The sequence below is a fragment of the Pavona decussata genome, unplaced genomic scaffold, assembly GCF_977016875.1.
Source record: "Pavona decussata unplaced genomic scaffold, jaPavDecu1.1 SCAFFOLD_307, whole genome shotgun sequence".
Lineage (NCBI taxonomy): Eukaryota > Metazoa > Cnidaria > Anthozoa > Scleractinia > Agariciidae > Pavona > Pavona decussata.
In genome coordinates, this window is record NW_028145700.1 from 412,791 (window position 1) to 435,000 (window position 22,210).

The 22,210-nt window shown below is 39.0% G+C and overlaps 2 protein-coding genes and 1 pseudogene across 9 annotated transcripts in view; 2 read left to right on the plus strand and 1 right to left on the minus strand.

Annotated features, from left to right (window-relative positions):
• Positions 1–2,172, minus strand: part of LOC146454235 (uncharacterized) — a 223,135-nt gene extending 220,963 nt beyond the window's left edge. For all 7 annotated transcript variants that reach the window (XM_085095707.1, XM_085095705.1, XM_085095704.1 and 4 more), the window contains exon 1: positions 1,927–2,172. The gene's annotated coding sequence lies outside the window, so the exon portion shown is untranslated. The remainder of the gene's footprint in view (positions 1–1,926) is intronic.
• Positions 1–4,888, plus strand: part of LOC146454239 (uncharacterized) — a 113,163-nt pseudogene extending 108,275 nt beyond the window's left edge. Inside the window, exons 30-35 of the transcript XR_014859298.1 lie at positions 765–887; positions 1,532–1,654; positions 2,792–2,914; positions 3,063–3,185; positions 3,354–3,476; positions 3,915–4,888. The product of XR_014859298.1 is annotated as an uncharacterized LOC146454239 (transcript). The remainder of the gene's footprint in view (positions 1–764; positions 888–1,531; positions 1,655–2,791; positions 2,915–3,062; positions 3,186–3,353; positions 3,477–3,914) is intronic.
• A 5,678-nt stretch (positions 4,889–10,566) lies between these two features.
• LOC146454241 (uncharacterized) overlaps positions 10,567–22,210 on the plus strand; it is a 72,954-nt gene continuing 61,310 nt past the window's right edge. The window contains exons 1-6 of the mRNA XM_085095712.1: positions 10,567–10,630; positions 15,378–15,713; positions 15,793–15,939; positions 16,397–16,519; positions 16,956–17,078; positions 17,481–18,968. Of these exons, the coding sequence (XP_084951838.1) occupies positions 10,585–10,630; positions 15,378–15,713; positions 15,793–15,939; positions 16,397–16,519; positions 16,956–17,078; positions 17,481–18,370 (1,665 nt within the window). The 5' untranslated portion in view covers positions 10,567–10,584 and the 3' untranslated portion in view covers positions 18,371–18,968. The remainder of the gene's footprint in view (positions 10,631–15,377; positions 15,714–15,792; positions 15,940–16,396; positions 16,520–16,955; positions 17,079–17,480; positions 18,969–22,210) is intronic.

The following is a 22,210-nucleotide window of genomic DNA, read 5'->3' on the forward strand; positions in this document are numbered from 1 at the left end:
TTAGTGATCGGACGAAGGAAGCCAGACCGGAGGATTTCATTCCTGATCCAGACAGATATTATTACAGACGAGACAGAAATAGAGGTGAAATGATTCAAATTGCCGATGGGAAACTTATTAATCACACATGAAAATAAATTGTCTTTTTTTTATCCCAGTCCCTCTCGGTTCCATCCGTGAGCTGGCAGCTGAATCATGCAAAGAAATAAAGGCGAGTGAAGGACAAGCAGTCAGCGGCAAATATTGGCTATCATCCATAAAACCAAACATGGCGGTTCTTGCATATTGCGACATGGAAACGGGAGGTGACTTCGGTCAGACTTCAACTGTTAGCTATAAAAAATTTAAATGATGTCAGGATTCAATGCTATAGAAGTGTTAAGAAAGAAATGTCCTTTTTTAATCAACAAAAACTTTTAATGACTGCATGTTATGGCTTATCCCTGCAGAATGTGGACGTTAAGTGTATCCTTATTTTTAATAATTGCCAAAGCATAGCTAATCGCTACCATAACTTTCTTCACTATCATTATTGTTATCATCACATTGTGATAGCATTATCAAGATCATCACCATCTACATTACTGAACATTAAACATCGACAAAATCAATGACAGTTACTTACAGTGACAATCTCAAATTTTTGAAAAGAAAAACTTTTGCGTAATCTCTTAAGATGGTTACCTTACTAATTAAGTTTCATATCTTTTTAATTGGACCTCCAGTTATAATATTTTGTTGTTGTTGTTTTGTTTTTATTTTAGATGCTGATGAATGCAACGCTTCTTCCCCCGTATGTGACGTAAATGCGATATGCAACAACACTATTGGTTCTTATCGCTGTACGTGCAATCCCGGGTATTCTGGAGACGGGAGAACTTGCAAGGGTAAAAGAACAGGATACTAAATAATAGAAAACCGTCTATTTGGATGCAAATTGCAATTACAGGTTTAAAGTGAATATTTAAAAGTGGGATGAAAGATAAAAATACCATTACTTGGAGTAGGTTGGACTTTCCTTTCGAAAATAATTAACAGAAACGGAGTCAAGGGCTTTATAACTTTGATCATAACTCATGACGTGATCACAACTTGATTTTTTGCCTCCATGACGCTATTTTACAACCATTGTCAACGTTACGTGCAAAGCGGACTACATGCCATTCAGAATGACGTGGGGGGATATTAAGGCGTCAGTCGGAAATTTATCGCCTTGCGGACAAAACGACCGACTTCTACCGGAAGTTAGGGAAGAGAGCCGTTCGAACAAGGTCAAATAGTTTGAATTTTCGTGAGAGCCGTGCAAAGTTAACAGGTTAACAACTTTATCAGCCTTTTTAGGTCATTAGTTGTAGGTGATTTGTCGTTTCTTTTTCCCAACAAGTGGAAAATTTTCCGGCTTAATAATTTAAACGGTCTTTCAGTTTTTTATCTAGTCTGCCATGCACGTAACACTGAAAGTGACTATAAAAAATAAATAAAATGAAATTAATTTTTCAATAATTAATCTCTGGCATGGTTTTTCCTTAAGATATTGACGAGTGTGCAACCAACACCGATCGGTGTGATGTCAATGCGGTATGTAATAATACTGAAGGGTCTCATAACTGCACCTGTAAACCTGGATACTTTTGGAACGGAAAAACATGCAGTGGTAATTATGTCAAGTACTTTGCTCTAATAAAAAAAGACTACTACATAAGCCGAGTACAATGAAGTGATAATTTCAAAGCGTAATCTCGTGTGACCATCGTAAAAAACAGGAAAATGCCTGTGGCGACCGCTTTTCTTTCGAAGAAGGACGCGCGGAAACGACGATTACAAAGGCCAAAAGTCTAACATAATCCGTATCGGCTCTGTTTATTTTAAGTCACTAACTGAGATCAGGCGATCACCGAAAGGCAGAAAATCAACAAACATACATACAGCTTGAGGTAGTCCTACTGTTGAACCGCATACAAGACCGTCAAAGACTGTAAGGCTACTAATCTGCACGGGTTGCGTGAGAAATTACTGTCGCTTCGAGCGAAGCTCAAACCTAGTCAAGACGTTCAGCGACGTCTCAGCTCCACGTGGAGCTTTAACAGTCCCGTATGAAAAGACGTCATGACACGTGATGTGTCTCGTTGCGTAACGCAATGCCTAAACGGTTGAGAGGCCGTTACAATGCCAGTTGCATGTACATCTTGACAGCAAAGTTCATTTCTCCTTTTATTTGTTATTTTACTCCTATGTTCCTATATACAATGTAAATACTATATCCAAGTGTAAATAAACTGAAACCTTAACCTAAACCTGAAACCTTGACAAGTAGAAGTTACGATGGAAACTCAAGCCGCAAGAAAAAACTCTTTTCCTGTTCTTTGATTCTTTATTTCTCTTAATATAACACAAGTAAATGCGAGTCCCAACAAAGCTTTAGACTAATTTATCTTATTCTACTTGAAATTCCTCATTCTCTCATAAATTACAAAGTTGTTTTGTTTACAATGTTAGCTTAACTGAAGTAGTACAAAGCTTCTTGGCTGAAATGAATGAATTTGTTTGATTAAAGCTGCCATACGTCTAGTTGATGTAATTTTTTATTCCTTTTTAAAAGCCGAGAACAGACGACACTTAAGATACTAAAGTTAAGTCTTAAAGTTTTCTGTCCAGTCATGTGAGATTTCAAACTCGTCGACATTCTCCAACTAAATAAAGCGTTTCTTGGAGAGTCTGAAACAAATGACTACGTTCCTACTACAAGGTGTTACTGTACAGTTGATATTGGTATTTGTCTTCTCTTCACTAGATATTGACGAATGCACAGCCCACACGCATGACTGTGACGTGAATGCTGTGTGCACTAACACTGCGGGCTCTCACAACTGCACCTGCAAATCTGGATTCACCGGGAGTGGAAAATCATGTTCAGGTAATTAGAATTACTATGTATTGCTGCTGGTAACTTAGACTAGTTTTTTAACATGACAATATATTATCAGCCACGTCTAATCCTAAAACGTTTCTACTGCAAGGTGTTAGTGTATAGTTGATCTTGGTATTTGCCTTCTCTTCACTAGATATTGACGAATGCACAACCCACACTCATGACTGTGACGTGAATGCTGTGTGCACTAACACTGTAGGGTCTCACAACTGCACCTGCAAATCCGGATTCACCGGGAGTGGAAAATCATGTTCTGGTAATTAGAATTACTATGTATTGCTGCTTGTAACTTAAACTATTTTTTCAACATGAGTTTAAGAAGTCATGACAGACAATTTATTATCAGCCTTGTCTAATCCAAAAACATTCCTACTGCAAGGTGTTACTGTATAGTTGATATTGGTATTTGTCTTCTCTCCACTAGATATTGACGAATGCACAACCCACACTCATGACTGTGACGTGAATGCTGTGTGTGCTAACACTGTAGGGTCTCACAAATGCACCTGCAATTCTGGATTCAGCGGGAGTGGAAAATCATGTTCTGGTAATTAAAATTACTATCTATCGCTGTATGTAACTTATTATCAGTTTAAAAGGTCATGACAGACAATTTATTATCAAGTACGTCCAATCAAACCTATACCTAGACTAGGAACTTAATTCATTGACTTAATCGACTTATAATTTCTAACGTGCAGTCGGTTTGCCTCACGTTCCTATTACTTCCGCAGGAATTCTTTAGAATTTTGCTGTTATCTTGGCCGAGTTCATTAGCTTTCAGTTCAGATACAGTGGCAAAGTCTCTCACTCGCGTTGTATTACTTGTACAATCCACGCAGTAGACGAGATGCGAATCACCTAAAAGTATTTTCAAATTCGCCTGGTGTAACTTTCATTGATCTTCGCAATGTCTCCCATCCATAACGTTAAAGTATAGGAAGCATCTGTTTAATTGACATTGCTACTCTTTCAGCTTTATCAGCTCTATTTTCATTTACAACAAATGGTCGCAAGGGACGTTATGGGGTAATCCAGACGTTCACAGTTCCAAAAACTGCTCGCTACTTGATCAAAGCCTGGGGCGCGCGAGGAGGAACGCACTCGTACAACTATGGATACAAACCAGGAACTTACTATGGTGGGAGGGGTGCGTCTAAGGAGGGCATATTCACACTGAATAAAGGAACTGTACTGAACATTGTGGTGGGTCAGAGGGGTGGTAATTCAGTAGAGGTAAAGGGAGGAAATTCCACTAGCAGGACCGCAGCTGAACTGGGACTGTCTGTGGAGGACCAGGCTGGTACAGGGGGAGGTGGAGGGAGTTTTGTTTATACCACAAGTAATGTGCTCTTTTTAGCTGCAGGAGGGGGAGGGGGTGCTTCTGCTGGCTATAACGGGGTAGACGGTCAGTCAGGTACTAGTGCCACAAGTAGTGTGGGTACTGATTCATCTCGGGTTCGAAGTGGAGGAACTGGGGGGCAGCCAGGCAGCCAGGTCAGTGTAACAATGCAGATGCTAGTTGGCATGGGGGAGTGGGTGCGGGTTGGTTTGCTGAGGGATGTTCAAGGGCCGGATCAGCGCATGGAGAGAGAGGAGGGTCACGTGCTCAGAGCTGGGTGGGTGGAAGAGCTGGAGGAATGAATAGCGGATATAATGGAGGGCCACCCCCTGGGGCAGTAGGAGGGTTTGGTGGTGGGGGAGGGGGATCGGAAGATAATGGTGCATCAGGTGGAGGAGGCGGCTACTCTGGGGGAGGAAGCGGTACCCATAAGCAACAAGCTGGAGGGGGAGGGGGTTCGTATTGTAGTGGCACCAGCTGCTCTGGTGTAAATGGGAGTAACTCCAAAGATGATGGTCTTGTCCAGATTTTGGAGTTGTAATCCTAAAGGGATTATGAGGCAAGGTTCCAATTTACACGTATATTCTCCTTCAATTTTAACAAATATCTTTTAGGATAATTCAAGTGATTGTCAGTTTCTTGAACAGCGTGTCGCTCTTCAAACTGATAATAGTTTTTACGTAAATTCATAAATAGATTCGGCCAAAGCAAATGAAGCTCCAGACAATATACGGTTGGTGGCCGCTTTTGATACAGTTAGTAGACCTTCGACTGATTGTTAAAGAAAACCACTGCATGAGCTAATCCTTGGACTGAAAAGAAGAGTTGTAGTAAGGTCTCGTTAAGGCGAGTTTCCAATGTATGTTCACTTCCATTATTTTTATTTGCCTTTGCATTTATAATTAGTAATCCACCGTACCAAAAAATATGGCGACGGTTACATTTACCCATGACTCTTAGCGTACGAGGAACCTTAAAATACTCATAAAAAACGCAAAGAAAGGTTCTTTAAATTCAAACCCAGCATATGCCGTGTTGTCAGTACAAGGACAAAGTTCGCAAAAATTGGGTTTTTATGTGCCCGTTTCCTGCGTTGGGTTCGCAAGGTATTCAGTGGTAAAATATACAGCCGCCATGTCAATCCGTACGGTGGATTACTCTTTTCATAGCTATTACGTCACGCTGTTTGAGCAAATCTTTTGTTTATTTTTCTTAGACACTAAGGTCAATAAGACCTCTCTTTGCAGCCTGTAGTATAACGAGAGACGAGAGGGGTTGGGTGGTGGGGGGGGGGGGGGTTATTTGGGGCTAGAGTCTTTGAAGTTAGGATACAAGGCGGGGGTTGCCAGCTGTTTGACTGCCCTTAGGGCGATTGCTTTACAGCTAGCAAGTCATGCAGAACTAACCATATGATTAGGAAGTACAGCCGAACCTCTTTATTACGAACACCAGGGGGACAGGAATAAGTGTCCGCATTATAGAGGTGTCCATTTTGGAGAAGGAGGGTTTATATGGATTTCGGTCCCTCAGGGACTAAGTGAACTGTCCGTAATAGAGAAGAGTCCGTAAGGAGAGGTTCTACTGTAGTTTCAAGACTTTCGTACATCTTAGGAAGAAAGAGTAACTATAAACTAGTAAATTGATCTGCCATTGTTGTACACTGTACCCGGGAGGGCACACAAGTTCAGTTATCAGTATTAACTTAAAGGCTGCAAGGATAGCTGATGGAATTATATCGTTGGATCAGTTGTCGTAGCTGCTTAGCGCACCTTCTATCCTATCACTAGCTACTTAACCCTTTAAAGGGGAAGTATCACGGTGATTTTGACCTTTTATTGTGAAAATGGAGCGACAACACCTTCACTTAGTTACAACATAATTCTAGAACATCAAGAAAAAGAAATCAACTGAATTCCTGAAAGGAAAGACTCATGATTTACTCCGGTGCATTTTGGGAACTAAAACGCGAGAACTTGAAAACAGTTAGCCTAATTTTTTTCAAGTTGCAGTCCATTCTAACCCAGTCCATCTGTAGCCAGAGACACTCATCGGTTGTGATAGTACACTGGGATGATAATTTACAACACATTTGAGCAATACTTTTAGATTTCTGTTAATAACAAAACGTTTCGAAGCTTTTGATACAACACCAAATTCCCGTGATACTTCCCCTTGAAGCCCTGACAGTGATCAGCATCAAATTTCTCCTTGTACTATCAATGCTCATTAACCCCTCAGACAGGAGTCCTGAGGTCATGAGAATTAAGGATATGATCACCTTGTACGTGTACGTTCCTTTCAGACCAGTGCTTGTGGGTTTACTGCGCTGGTGGAAATCGAGACAGCTGGGTGTAGAAATCGTTTAGGTTAATGTTTGTATCCAAGTTAGTGTTGAATTGAAGCCCATTTTAAACTGTTAATTAGTACGTGAAGAATAATTAAATGTGGTAATGACGAGTTCGTTAGTATTTTTGTTTTTCAAAATCTACTCTACTTTATTATTGAGTCCCGTTGTCTTCGCCATTTTATTTATTTTTTACACACTGAACGGATTTAATTTGTTTCTGCAAGCAATTGGTCCCTTTGCGGTTTACGATCACATGGTACAGAATCCACCATGCTGGAAACCAAGTTGCGCACTGGGACATCCCAAACAAAGTGACTTCTTTCAGTCAAACTTGAATTTTCTTTGTTTTGTATGTCCCAGTGCGTAGCTTGCTCTCCAGTATGGTGGATTTTGTACTATGTGACCGTTAACTGAAGGTCCTATTGGTCAGCTACAAATTAAAAGGTGCGAAGTCAGAGACCTTTACATTCTTGTACTTCTTGGGGAAGTACCCAGAAGAGAAACAGCCAAGGAAGCTTTATTTCACTCTTAGAGAGCGACGAACTTGACACAATTGTTTTGAATGATGATAGCTAGTCCCTATCGTAACTCCAAAATGACCAGATCACCTAGGTTGCGAGGACTTGTTTTTGCCACTACGCCGTTCTCGCAAAACTCGTATCGTTTTCCCGCCAAAATGACACTGATTCACGAACGCGTTCTCTATTGGAAAACCTTATACTCGTACAAGCATCTAAGGATCTTTAATGTTTTCACGGATACAATTCTTTACAGTCACAATGTATCCTGAAGTTGTCCTCGTCGCTTCGCAAGTAAGTAAGTAAGTAAGTAAGTAAGTAAGTAAGTAAGTAAGTAAGTAAGTAAAGCCTTTATTTAAAGAGGGTAGCACTTAATAGCCAAAGGCTAATAAACTTGTGGCCCTCAAACTGCGGAATGAAATGTATATTTTTCCAACGATCTTGTTTTATAAACTATAATATCGTCTCAAACTCGAATTTAGTTCAAAAGCTTGAAGTTTCTTTTATCTGCTGTTTACGTCTGTTGTGTTCGGTCAGAATAATTGTTTTGGTGTTGGTTTCACAACACTCGATTGAAAACTGCTCCATTGAACTGATTTGCTAGGATTTTTGCCTCCTTTCTTGGCCAGGGGCTCTAAGAACACTCTATGCGACTCAAAAGCAACACAATTTGGGTTTTGGTTGCCAAACAACCATTTAATGTTCGTGGGTGACTACTATTGCGATAGTTGAAATACCATCGCGGCACTATTACGATATAAGTGATACTATTGCCATACTATTACGATATAGGTGATACCATTGCGATACTATTTCGATATTACTGATACCATTGCGATACTATTCCGATATAAATGATACCATCACGATACTATTACGATATTAGTGACTCCATTGCGATACTATTCAGTATTGCGATGTTGTAATTGATGTTTTCACTCAATATCAGATCGTGCGCGTTCTTATACAGGGCGACTACTTGCCGCCTTTTTAAGTAAGATCTATTTCAAGTGTTGTTTTGGAACATTAGTCTGTTGTAAATCCAACAACAGACTTTTGTCAAGATACACTACTTAGTATACATCTTAACGAAGGAGGGTTTCGTCAACCTAGCCCCTGAAACAAGCTACAATCAAACAAACAGAAAGCAAACTTGTATTTTAAATTTTAATGCTCCTGGTTTCACGACAACGAAAGACACTGATGAGCAGGGAACAAGAGATGTATTTTTCAATCACAGAGAAAGGACTACAGGATTTTGACGACTACTGTAACTATCGATAGTTGAGAAAACTTTTGTGATGGTTATCGATAGCTGAAATCGCGACCTTCGAATTACTGTAAGTTGGAATCCTAACTTTTGCGATAAATCGATCAGTAGTTCGATGTATTGTTATTCCTATGCTAGTAATTCTTCAATTTTCACCATTTGTGGAGAAAGAAATACTCCCTCACCGTTGAGAAAAGTGAGCAAGTGGGGCTAAGTAATGTTTAAAACATGAGCGGTAGTCTTTTATCGGGATTTAAAACCACGAGACGCAGCCGGGTGGTTTTAGATCCGATAAAACATGTGCTAAGAGTTTTTTGAACGACTTCAAACCTGGAAAAGCGTGTGTCAAGAGAGTTCATAACAATGATGCTTTTGTGAACGTTGGGAATTAGCATACGAGAAAAACATTAAAAAACCGCATACTAATAAGGAGGAGGTTTTATCGCGTTTTAAAACCACTGCACGTGGTGTTTTATTGACCATTTGATAGGTCAATAGGCTTATGAATTTATTGATTAGTTTTTGAAAGCCGTGTGCGGATTGGTTAAAAGCTTTTTTTACACAAAAATTGGCCAATTCAAAACAGCTCATTTTCAAGACAGCTCATTTTCAAAATAGTGTGATTTGAGGAAACTTATTGTGGTTACTTTGGATTCTTGGAGAATGCGCAATCGATGAAATTACTTTTTATAGTGTTATATACACAGGGTGCCCATCAAGATATAACACAAAACCGACTCCGCACGTGACAGGCTGCCATTCCCGCCACAATATGGCCATTCCCTGATGACGACATCGACATCCGGGACATTGCAGCTCGGGGAAATAAACTCATAAACGGTTGTGGTATTGATCTGTCAAAGTACAAGTGGTGGAAAATACGGGAAACCGATGCCAGCGAAATCAAGTTAATGGCAGTTTGTCAAAGAATCTTAAAAAGACAGTGGTATATATAGCCGTGTGCGGATTGGTTAAAAGCTTTTTTTACACAAAAAGTGGCCAATTCAAAACAGCTCATTTTCAAAATAGTGTGATTTGAGGAAACTTGTTGTGGTTACTTTGGATTCTTGAAGAAATGGAGAATGCGCAATCAATGAAATTACTTTTTATAGTATTATATACACAGGGTGCCCATCAAGATATAACACAAAACCGACTCCGCCCGTCACACGGATAGAAGCGCGTAATGACGTTTGTGTGTAAGGCATTCCGGAGCATTTTAATTAACAGGGTTTAACCGAATTTAAGCGTATGAAAAAATTACAAATTGCAATTAAAGGCTTTCTTACCGAGCCTTTCCCATGGTGGGTTTGAGCAAATTTTGCCAAAATTATAAAATCATTTCCAATCCAATTGATTTTATTTTCTTCTGTGTTTGTGTCCAGCTTCCTACATTTCCAAATTTCTTATTTTTTTTTTTACCCTCACCGAGAAGACAATAATTTTCGTTTCTTACTGGAAGGGAAAAGAAGAGGTAACAATATAGTGACGAGAAAATAAACTGTAGCTTCCGAACACATGAATTGAAAAATTAAACATTCTTACAAAATTTACAGAAAGGCAATGAAGGATGTTATTTCTTCCGCCATAATGGAGGATGAAGCAAAATGACGACAACCCTTAATAATTAATTACTTAAAGCTCAAACATTAAGACAATGTCATGACTTCAGATGAATACCTTATCAATATCCTTACTAATTAACCATTGTTGGGAAGAGCAGTATTTTCCTTCCGAAAGAGAAAAGAAGATCTTACATTGAAGCTTGTTTACCAATGATTAGGCGTTTGTTTTATACCCTATTGTTTCAGTATCAGCTAAGAAGGGGTTGTACTATTGATCCGTCAAAGTATAAGTGGTGGAAAGTGCGGGAAACCGTTGTCAGCCAATTTAATGTTAGTTTGTTACATGCAGAATCTTACGAAGAAAAAGATTAACAGTTGTGATGTATATCGGTGGTTTTATAATAAGGAACTTAACGCCAGATACACACTTGGTCAATTTGAAGTTTACAAATGTAAATGGTGCCCTTTGTCTAGTGACGCACGCAATCTGGCAGTCTTGCTTGTTTGCATGTTAACATGCGTGATCAAAACATGTTAAAGCAACATTGAAGACACAATCACCTGCTAAAAGTCTACAAATTCGTTACATCAAGTTATTAAAAGCGAGGGCCTGATGGTCTATTATTCGCTCCTGTTGAAAACGTTTTTCAAACATATCGGTAAGTGAATTCACACTAAATTCTTAAACTAGTTCGTATCACTTCTCCACATCAATTTTAAAAAATCAAATTCTTACGCAATCAACTCATGCAAGCCAGTTTTTAACCTCGATAAATAGCCTTACGTAACAACCTTCCTACCTACCTAGCAAACCCAAGAAATTGGGTCTCGGTTTTTTAGGTCGGAAATGATTCCTGATCAATTTTCTAATACATGAGGTATAACGTAGATGTCTACAGTATTCAGTCCACATTTTTGGAGGTAAAAGAAAAATAAGAAATTTGGAAATGTAGTAAGCAGGACACAAACTAACAGAAGAAAAACTGGATTGCAAAAGATTTTATAATTTTGGCAAAATTTTTTTCCAATAAAATGTAAACTACGTTTTTGCTCTAACCCTAGCCTTCTTGGAAAAGGCTCGGTCAGAAAGCTTTTAATCTCAATTTTCAATTTTTTTTTTCATACGTTTGAATTGTTAAACACTGTTAAAATGCTCGGAAATACCTTGGCTTAAACACAACACTATTACACTATCCAAGCTACATCACTAACACTTTCAAAAAACCCTTTATTTCGGAGAAGTTTGTTAAAGGAATACCGGGGCCTTAATATTGAGGCTTGATTGTGAAATGTTAACGTTTGGAGTTAAATAGACAAGAGTATTCTCTAATACAGGCAAGGAACGACTTCAAAACAGCAGGTAACACAATCGGGCCATACCAAAGTGAAATCGGAGTCATTCTGTATTCTTTAGAGTTTATGCTATTCTTTTCTTCTCTCTCTCATTCTCAGATCAGAATGACATTTCGGTTTATGTAGTGTAGTAAAGTAACGTGTCAAGTCTGACTATCTGAATACGCATCATAAAAGCATGCTGAAACCAAACGAGGGTATAACATGTTTGATCAGTTTTAAAATGTCTAGTAGCCCAAAAAACAAGATTAACTTGGTGGTCAGGTCGTGAAGATATTTACATGAAAGAGGAGCTCGGCTCAAACTATTAAAGCGCAGAAATATCTAAAGCTAGTAAGTGAAATTAACAAACTTCTCCGGGAATAAGGGGTTTGATAAATGTTAGTGATGTAGCTGGGATAGTGTAATAGCGTTTGAGTTTAGGCCAAGGTATTCCCAAGCATTGTAACAGTGTTTACATGTAACAATTCAAGCGTATGAAAAAAGTTAAAAATTGCGATTAAAGGCTTCCTGACGGAGCCTTTCCCAAGGTGGGTTTGAACAAATTTTGCCAAAATTATGAACTCGTTTGCATTCCAGTTGATTTTATTTTTCTTCTGTCAGATTGTGTCCTGCTTACTACATTTCCAAATTTCTTATTTTTTTTACCTTCAAAAATGTGGACTGAATACTGTAGACAACTACCTCATGAATTAGAAAATTGATCAGTAATCATTACCGAGAAGAGAGTAGTTTTCATTTTTCACTGGAAGGAAAAAGAAGAGGTAACAATATAGTGACGAGAAAGTAAACTGTAGCTTCTGAACACATGAATTGAAAAATTAAACATTCTTACAAAATTTACAGAAAGGCAATGAAGGATGTTATTTCTTCCGCCATAATGGAGGATAAAGCGAAATGACGACAACCCTTAATAATTAATTACTTAAAGTTCAAACATTAAGACAATGTCATGACTTCAGATGAATACCTTATCAATATCCTTACTAATTAACTATTGTTGGGAACAGCAGTATTTTCCTTCCGAAAGAGAAAAGAAGATCTTACATTGAAGCTTGTTTACCAATGATTAGGCGTTTGTTTTATACCCTATTGTTTCAGTATCAGCTAAGAAAGGGTTGTACTATTGATCCGTCAAAGTATAAGTGGTGGAAAGAGCGCGAAACCGATGCCAGCCAGTTTAATGTTAGTTTGTTACAAAGAAAAAGATTAACAGTTGTTATGTATAGCTGTGGTTTTATAATAAGAAACTTAACGCCAGACACACACTTGGCCAATTTGAAGTTTACACATGTAAATGGTGCCCTTTGTCTAGTGACGCACGCAAGCTGGTAGTCTTGCTTGTTTGCATGTTAACATGCGTGATCAAAACATGTTAAAGCAACATTGAAGACAAAATCACCTGCTTAAAGTCTAGAAATTCGTTACATCAAGCTATTAAAAGCTAGGGCCTGCTGGTCGATTGATCGCTCCTGTTGAAAACGTTTTTTCAAACATATCGGTAAGTGAATTCACACTAAATTCTTAAACTAGTTCGTATCATTTTTGTATGGGTGTGGTAACTGACCTTCATAATAGGACAACCGGATTCTGTAATCTTAATTTAAGTTGCATTCGCTGAAAGAAATGTTCTAAAGGTAGCCAAACATTCACTGTAAGGACTATCACAGTAATCAGGAACGTGCTTAAGACCGACGTCAAGCGGAGCCCAAGAGCAAAAAGTTTTAAACGTTCAATTCTTCACATCAATTTTAAAAAATCAAATTCTTACGCAAATCACTCATGCAAGTCAGTTTTTAACCTCGATAAATAGCCTTACGTAACAACCTTCCTGCCTACCTAGCAAACCCAAGAAATTGGGTTCCGGTTCTTAAGTCCAGCAGGGATAAAGAAATACCGAGTGGTGCTTAATATTGAGGCTGGGTTGTATAGTATCAATGTTTGGAATTAAATAGACAAGAGTATTCTCTAATGTAGGCAAGAAACGGCTTCAAAAACAGCAGGTAACACAATCGGACCATGCCAAAGTGAAATCTGAGTCATTCTGTATTCTTTAGAGTTTGTGGCAATCTTTCTTCTCTCTCTCATTCCCAGATCAGAATGACATTTCGGTTCAAGGAATGTCGGGGACACCTAACGTCTGACCACAGGAAGTTCACAAAAGTTGTCAAAAAGAAAAAATATATATCGGTTAACGTTGTTAGTTTCTTGTGGTTTTCTATTGCGTTCATTTGCATCCATTTTACATATATACGACAGCACAAAAGTGGTGTCCTGAGCTGTTTTGTGCGGATCTGAGCTTTGCTGATTATTAAGATATTATATAATGGTAATTGAACTGAGTGGAGTGCAATTTGGTCAGAAATCATACGCATGATTTTAAAATCGAACGAGCGGGCAATGCGAGTTTGATTTGAAATCACAAATATGATTTCAGACCAAAATTGCACTACACGAAGTTCATTCACCAATGTATTACACCCATTTTTGAACTCACACAGTTTAATGTCAGTATTAATATTTTTTCTTTCATATAGCCAGTTGTTGTTTTTTTTCTTCCTATGCTTGTCCACGGAACTTGATTCCAAGTAGCAATTACAGCCTCTTTTTCCAGTTCAACATGGGCAAGAAAACAGTGAGAGCTGACAGAGCTCAGTGTGAAAAACCGCGCCACAATTTTGCAGCATCACATAACGTTTCACAGCTGTTTGAACTTTTTGGGAGGTATCACTTGAACAATGACACAAAAGCAGCTCAGAAAGAATTCGCTAAATTTACGTGTCCTAATACATGTCAGTGAAGCGTAAGCTTTTCTTCATTCATTCAACTGTAGCAACGCACGCAGCGCCATCGTTTTGAACAGGTGTAAAAACTTTAAATTTCTCCACGTGCGATCCTCACCGGTCCGTATAAATGATCAGGAGCTCCACCATTTGACGCAGAAAGTTTTTTGGAATTTCCAAGCAAACAATTTTGCTAAATGGAAAGCGCACCTGAAGTTTTTCTGCTCTCGTTTTAACTTTCGCTCGATGTGTAAAAAAAAACCGCAGAAAACCCAAGGAAACGGTTTCTACGCTGGCTACATAGAGATGACTCAAAGAAATTTAAGGAAGAGAAAATAAAAAATTAACAAAAAAAAAGCCTTGAAAACTCACTCCACCAGAGGAGCATGAGCTCAGAATTGTGAAAGTTGGATAGCTTCGATATCTAACAGTGACATTTGTGAAGCTATAATAGTTCTACGGTGACTATGTGGTATAATTTCGCCCCCCAATCTAGGTAGGTAGCTTTTCGTGAAACGTTTGTATAGAGTTTTGCATTTAAATTGATTGTATTTAAGTGCTGGTAAAATAAGTTTTGAATTTTTACTTTAGGATGCTTTCCAACAAAGCATTAAAAATTTTAGGTCACCGACTTAGTTTTTGAGATAATTTGCAAAAACTGAAATTCAGAGGTCCTTACTGTAGAGGTGACCTGTTTCTATGGTAACCTGTATGACGTCAGAACTAGCCTTAAAGTATTGCCCAACAACTGAGTAACACTGAAAGATGTATATATTTTGTCCACATGATCGGGTTCACTGTTTTGCAATCTTTCATCATTTTGCCAACACTGCAACAATGAAAAACCCTTACGAGCCTTCTTAAAAGTGGATGTGCAAAAGATCTGGAACTGCAAAGTGTCTCTGTCATACCCATGGTAATTGGGGCTCTTGGGGTAGTAATCAAACACCTGAAGATGTGGGTTAGCAAGACGGGAACACCTGGGATCATTGCATTACTCCAGAGAGATTGTTTGTTGGGCACAGCCAAGATCTTAAGAAGGACCCTAGACACCTAAGGCTAAATGAAATAGTTTGATGCTCTGGGGAAACAAGGCCACTTATACAAACTTATGGTGTGAGACATGAACAAATAATAATAATAATGATGATGATGATGATGATGATGATGATGATGGTGATGATGATGCTCTTTATTTCTATAGCGTCATTTCTTAGCGCAATCTAAATGCAAAAATCTTGACTCTACTTTATCTTTACTTGTCTGGCAGTGACTAACGCAGAAGCGATGAAGCGTCTGTCATGCTTCGCAGTTCTTCTTGTATTGGGACAACTGCTGTACAGAACCCAGGCTCAGCAATGCCCAGCCTCTAGAACAGAACAGTCCATATCTGGATGGATGTTACAGCGACACATCTATAAGACAATGATGGCCGATCTAGGTCTTCACTGCCTGTTGGTCTGTCGTACAGATGATCGATGCCAGAGTTTCAACTTTGTGATGTCTCTCCACATGTGTGAGTTTAGTGATCGGACCAAGGAAGCCAGACCGGAGGATTTCATTTCTGACCCAGACAGATTTTATTACAGACGAGACACAAATAGAGGTGAACTGATTCACATTGCCGATGGGAAACTTATTAAACACACACGAAAATAAATTATCATTTTATTTTTTTATTCCAGTCCCTCTCGGTTCCATCCCTGAGCTGGCAGCTGAATCATGCAAAGAAATAAAGGCGAGTGAAGGACAAGCGGTCAGCGGCAAATATTGGCTGTCATCCATAAAACCAAACATGGCGGTTCTTGCTTATTGCGACATGGAAACGGGAGGTGAGTTCGGTCAGACCTCAATTTTAGCTGTAAAAAAATTTAAATGATGTCAGGGTTCAATGCTATAGAAGTGTTAAGAAAGTAATATCCTTTTTTAATCAACAAAAACTTTTAATGACTGCATGATATGGCTTATCCCTAAAGAATGTGGACGTTAAGTGTATCGTTACTTTATAATCATTGCAAAGCATAGCTAATCGCTACCATCACTTTCTTCGCTATTATCATTGTTATTATCACATTATGATAGCATTATCAATATCATCACCGTCTACATTACTAAACATTAAACATCGACAAAACCAATGAGAGTTACTTACAGTAACAATATCAAATTTTTGAAAAGAAAAACTTTTGCCTTGTGTCTAAAGATGATTGCCTTACTAATTAAGTTTCATATCTTTTTAATTGGGCCTCCAGTTATTGTCGTTTTTTGTTTTGTTTTCTTTTGTTTTAGATGCTGATGAATGCAACACTTCTTACCCCGTATGTGATGTAAATGCGATATGCAACAACACTATTGGTTCTTATCGCTGTACGTGCAATCCCGGGTATTCTGGAGACGGAAGAACTTGCAAGGGTAAAAGAACAGGATAAAAAATGATAGAAAACCTTCTATTTCGATGCGAATTGCAATTGCAAATTAAAGTAAATATTTAAAAGTGGGATGAAAAATAAAAATATCATTGCTGGGAGTAGGTTGGACTTTCCTTTTGAAACGGGTTAAGGGAAACGGAGTTAAGGACCTTATGACTTTGATCATAATTCATAGCGTGAACACTACTTGATTTCTTTACCGCCATGACGCTATTTTACAGCCATTGTCAACGTTACGTGCAAAGCGGACTATCGGGATCTTTGCTTTCCATGTTGAAGAAATAAGTCATGTGAGATGTTAAACTCTTTGACATTCTTAATTAAAAAGTGTTTCTTAATGTGTTTGAAACCAATGACTACGTTTTTACTGCGAGGTGTTACTGTACAGTTGATCTTGGTATTTGTCTTCTCTTCACTAGATATTGACGAATGCACAACCCAAACTCATGACTGTGACGTGAATGCTGTGTGCACTAACACTGCCGGCTCTCACAACTGCACCTGCAAATCTGGATTCACCGGGAGTGGAAAATCATGTTCTGGTAATGTAATGTATTGCCTCTCGTAATTTAAACTATTTTTGCATCATGCGTTTTAGAAGACATGACAGGCAATTTATTATCAGCCACGTCTAATCCAAAAACATTCTTGAATAGGAGCTCAAATCATTGACTTATTCGGCATATAATTTTTAACGTGCGGCTTGTTTGCCTTGTGTACCCATTCTCCGCTTAAATTCTTCAGAATTTTGCTTTTATCTTGGTCGCGTTCATTAGCTTTCGGTTAAGATAGAGTGGCAATGCCTCTCACTCGTTTTCTATCGCCTGTACAATCCACACAGTAGACGGGACACGAAGAACTCCCATGTATTTCGTGTAAACGAACGAAACTGTGGATTTCTTACGCTTCTGTTTAATTAACGTTGCCACATGTTGTTGTTCCAGTTCCGTTGTCATTTACAACAAATAGTCGCAAGGGACGTAATGGAGTCATCCAGACATTCACAGTTCCAAAAACTGCTCGCTACTTGATCAAAGCCTGGGGCGCGCGGGGAGGAACACACTCGTACAACTATGGATACAAATCAGGAACTTACTATGGTGGGAGGGGTGCGTCTAAGGAGGGCATATTCACACTGAATAAAGGAACTGTACTGAACATTGTGGTGGGTCAGAGGGGTGGTGATTCAGTGGAGGTGAAAGGAGGACAATCAACTACCAGTACCGCAGCTTCATTGGGAAAGTCTGTGGAGGACAATGCCGGTACAGGGGGAGGTGGAGGAAGCTTTGTTTATACCACAAGTAATGTGCTCTTGTTAGCTGCCGGAGGGGGAGGGGGTGCGTCTTCTGGATATAACGGGGTAGATGGTCAGTCAGGTAGTAATGGCACCAGTAGTGTGGGTACTCATTCATCTTCGGCTCGAAGTGGAGGAACTGGGGGGCAGCCAGGTCAGTGTAACAATGTAGGTGCTAGTTACCATGGGGGAGTGGGCGCGGGTTGGTTTGCTCAGGGATGCAATAGAACCAGATCAGTGCATGGAGAGAGAGGAGGGTCACGTGCTCAGAGCTGGGTAGGAGGAAGAGCTGGAGGAATGAATAGTGGATATAATGGAGGGCCACCCCCTGGGGCTGTAGGAGGGTTTGGTGGTGGGGGAGGGGGATCGGAAGATAATGGTGCATCAGGTGGAGGAGGGGGTTACTCTGGGGGAGGGAGCGGTACCCATGAACAACAAGCTGGAGGGGGAGGGGGTTCGTATTGTAGTGGCACTAGCTGCTCTGGTGTAAGTGGTGGTAACTCTAAAGATGACGGTCGTGTCCAGATTTTTGAGTTGTAAGGAATTATAAAGTAAAGCTAAAGTAAATTTACATTTAAATTCGCCTTCAAATATAACAAATGCCTCTTTTAAAGTAAAGTAAATCAGAGATGGATAATTAAAGTGGTTGTCAATTTCTTAAATAGTGTGTCGCCCTCCAAACTGATAATAGTTTTTACATAAATTCATAAATAGATTCGGTCAAAGCAAATGAAGCTTCAAACAAGATACAGCTGGTGGTTGCTTTTGATACAGTGAGTAGACCTTTGACTGGTAGTTAAAGAAAATCACTGCATGAGCTAGTCTTTGGACTGAAAAAAAATAATCGTAAGGTATCTTTAAGGTGAAGTTCCAAGGTATGTTCACTTTCGTTATTTTTATTTGCATTTTGGTTTACAATTAGTAATCTACTGTCCAAAAATAAATGGCGACTTGTATTAACCCCTCAGACAGGAGTCCTGAGGTCATGAGAATTAAGGGTATGATCACCCAAGGTAAATTTTCTTGATATTGTAATAGCTTCTAACCAACAATTTAATAAGAAAAGCATGAGGACAAGTTAGGAGAATTTGTTCTTTGACATTAGAAGTTAAAGGGTTACTTAAGGGACAAATTGTAGGTTCCCGGATTGATTTAACCCGAGCATAAATTTATCACTGGTCTGAGAAGAAAAGTGCAAGGAAAGGAGGGGAGAATGTTACGGATTAAATTGACGGGCAGATCATTCCTTGAAATGAAGACTAAGGGAAGCGTGTGAAGGAACTGCTGAAGATTTGACTCTCCGTACGACAAAAGACGTTCTCCCTCCGCGAAGATAACCTATTTTCTCTGTCCTCATTGTTAGGGTGTGTAGCAAGTGCGTACGTATACTGCGATAGGATAATCGGTGGAAAGCGAGCGACACATGTCCAAAAGTACTCCAGCACTTGCTACAAAGGTTACTGGCCAGGTAACTGGAGTACGCAAGTCGACAGGTGTACGTTCCTTTCAGACCAGTGCTTGTGGGTTTACTGAGCTGGTGGAAATCGAGACAGCTGGGTGTAGAAATCGTTTAGGTTAATGTTTGTATCCAAGTTAGTGTTGAATTGAAGCCCATTTTAAACTGTTAATTAACACGTGAAGAATAATTAATGTGGTAATGACGAGTTTGTTAGTATTTTTTTTCAAAATCTACTCTACTTTGTTATGAGTCCCGTTGTCTTCGCCATTTTATTTATTTTTTTAAACACTGAACGGATTTAATTTGTTTCTGCAAGCAATTGGTCCCTTTGCGGTTTACGATCACATGGTACAGAATCCACCATGCTGGAAACCAAGTTGCGCACTGGGACATCCCAAACAAAGTGACTTCTTTCAGTCAAACTTGAATTTTCTTTGTTTTGTATGTCCCAGTGCGTAGCTTGCTCTCCAGTATGGTGGATTTTGTACTATGTGACCGTTAACTGAAGGTCCCATTGGTCAGCTACAAATTAAAAGGTGCGAAGTCAGAGACCTTTACATTCTTGTACTTCTTGGGGAAGTACCCAGAAAAGAAACAGCCAAGGAAGCTTTATTTCACTCTTAGAGAGCGACGAACTTGACACGATTGTTTTGAATGATGATAGCTAGTCCCTATCGTAACTCCAAAATGACGAGATCACCTAGGTTTCGAGGACTTGTTTTTGCCACTACGCCGTTCTCGCAAAACTCGTATCGTTTTCCCGCCAAAATGACACTGATTCACGAACGCGTTCTCTATTGGAAAACCTTATACTCGTACAAGCGTCTAAGGATCTTTAATGTTTTCACGGATACAATTCTTTACAGTCACAATGTATCCTGAAGTTGTCCTCGTCGCTTCGCAAGAAGTAAGTAAGTAAGTAAGTAAGTAAGTGAGTAAGTAAGTGAGTAAGTAAGTAAGTAAGTAAGTAAGTAAGTAAGTAAGTAAGTAAGTAAGTAAGTAAGTAAGTAAAGCCTTTATTTAAAGAGGGTAGCACTTAATAGCCAAAGGCTAATAAACTTGTGGCCCTCAAACTGCGGAATGAAATGTATATTTTTCCAACAATCTTGTTTTATAAACTATAATATCGTCTCAAAATCGAATTTAGTTCAAAAGCTTGAAGTTTCTTTTATCTGCTTTTTACGTCTGTTGTGTTCGGTCAGAATAATTGTTTTGGTGTTGGTTTCGCAAAACTCGATTGAAAACCGCTCCATTGAACTGATTTGCTAGGATTTTTGCCTTCTTTCTTGGCCAGGGGCTCTAAGAACACTCTATGCGACTCAAAAGCAACACAATTTGGGTTTTGGTTGCCAAACAACCATTTAATGTTCGTGGGTGACTACTATTGCGATAGTTGAAATACCATCGCGGCACTATTACGATATAAGTGATACTATTGCCATACTATTACGATATAGGTGATACCATTGCGATACTATTTCGATATTACTGATACCATTGCGATACTATTCCGATATAAATGATACCATCACGATACTATTACGATATTAGTGACTCCATTGCGATACTATTCAGTATTGCAATGTTGTAATTGATGTTTTCACTCAATATCAGATCGTGCGCGCTCTTATACAGGGCGACTACTTGCCGCCTTTTTAAGTAAGATCTATTTCAAGTGTTGTTTTGGAACATTAGTCTGTTGTAAATCCAACAACAGACTTTTGTCAAGATACACTACTTAGTATACATCTTAACGAAGAAGGGTTTCGTCAACCTAGCCCCTGAAACAAGCTACAATCAAACAAACAGAAAGCAAACTTGTATTTTAACTTTTAATGCTCCTGGTTTCACGACAACAAACAACGCTGATGAGCAGGGAACAAGAGATGTATATTTTAATCACAGAGAAAGGACTACAGGAGATTATTAATGACTACTGTAACTATCGAGAGTTGGGAAAACTTTTGTGATGGTTATCGATAGTTGAAATTGCGACCCTCGAATTACTGTAAGTTGGAATCCTAACTATTGCGATAAATCGATCAGTAGTTCGATGTATTGTTATTCCTATGCTAGTAATTCTTCAGTTTTCACCATTTGTGGAAAAAGAAATACTCCCTCACCGTTGAGAAAAGTGAGGAAGCGAGGCTAAGTAATGTTTAAAACATGAGCGATAGTGTTTTATCGGGATTTAAAACCACGAGACGCAGCCTGGTGGTTTTAGATCCGATAAAACATGTGCTAAGAGTTTTTTGAACGACTTCAAACCTGGAAAAGCGTGTGTCAAGAGAGTTCATAACAATGATGCTTTTGTGAACGTTGGGAATTAGCATACGAGAAAAACATTAAAAAACCGCATACTAATAAGGAGGAGGTTTTATCGGGTTTTAAAACCACTACACGTGGTGTTTTATTGACCATTTGATAGGTCAATAGGCTTATGAATTTATTAATTAGTTTTTGAAAGCCGTGTGCGGATTGGTTAAAAGCTTTTTTTACACAAAAATTGGCCAATTCAAAACAGCTCATTTTCAAGACAGCTCATTTTCAAAATAGTGTGATTTGGGGAAACTTATTGTGGTTACTTTGGATTCTTGGAGAATGCGCAATCGATGAAATTACTTTTTATAGTGTTATATACACCGGGTGCCCATCAAGATATAACACAAAACCGACTCCGCCCGTGACACGCTGCCATTCCTGCCACAATATGGCCATTCCCTGATGACGAAATCGACATCCGGGACATTGCAGGCCGGGGAAATAAACTCATAAAGGGTTGTGGTATTGATCCGTCAAAGTATAAGTGGTGGAAAATGCGGGGAACCGATGCCAGCCAATTCAATTTAATGACAGTTTGTCAAAGAATCTTAAAAAGACAGTGGTATACATGTATATCTGTAGTTTAATAATAAGACACT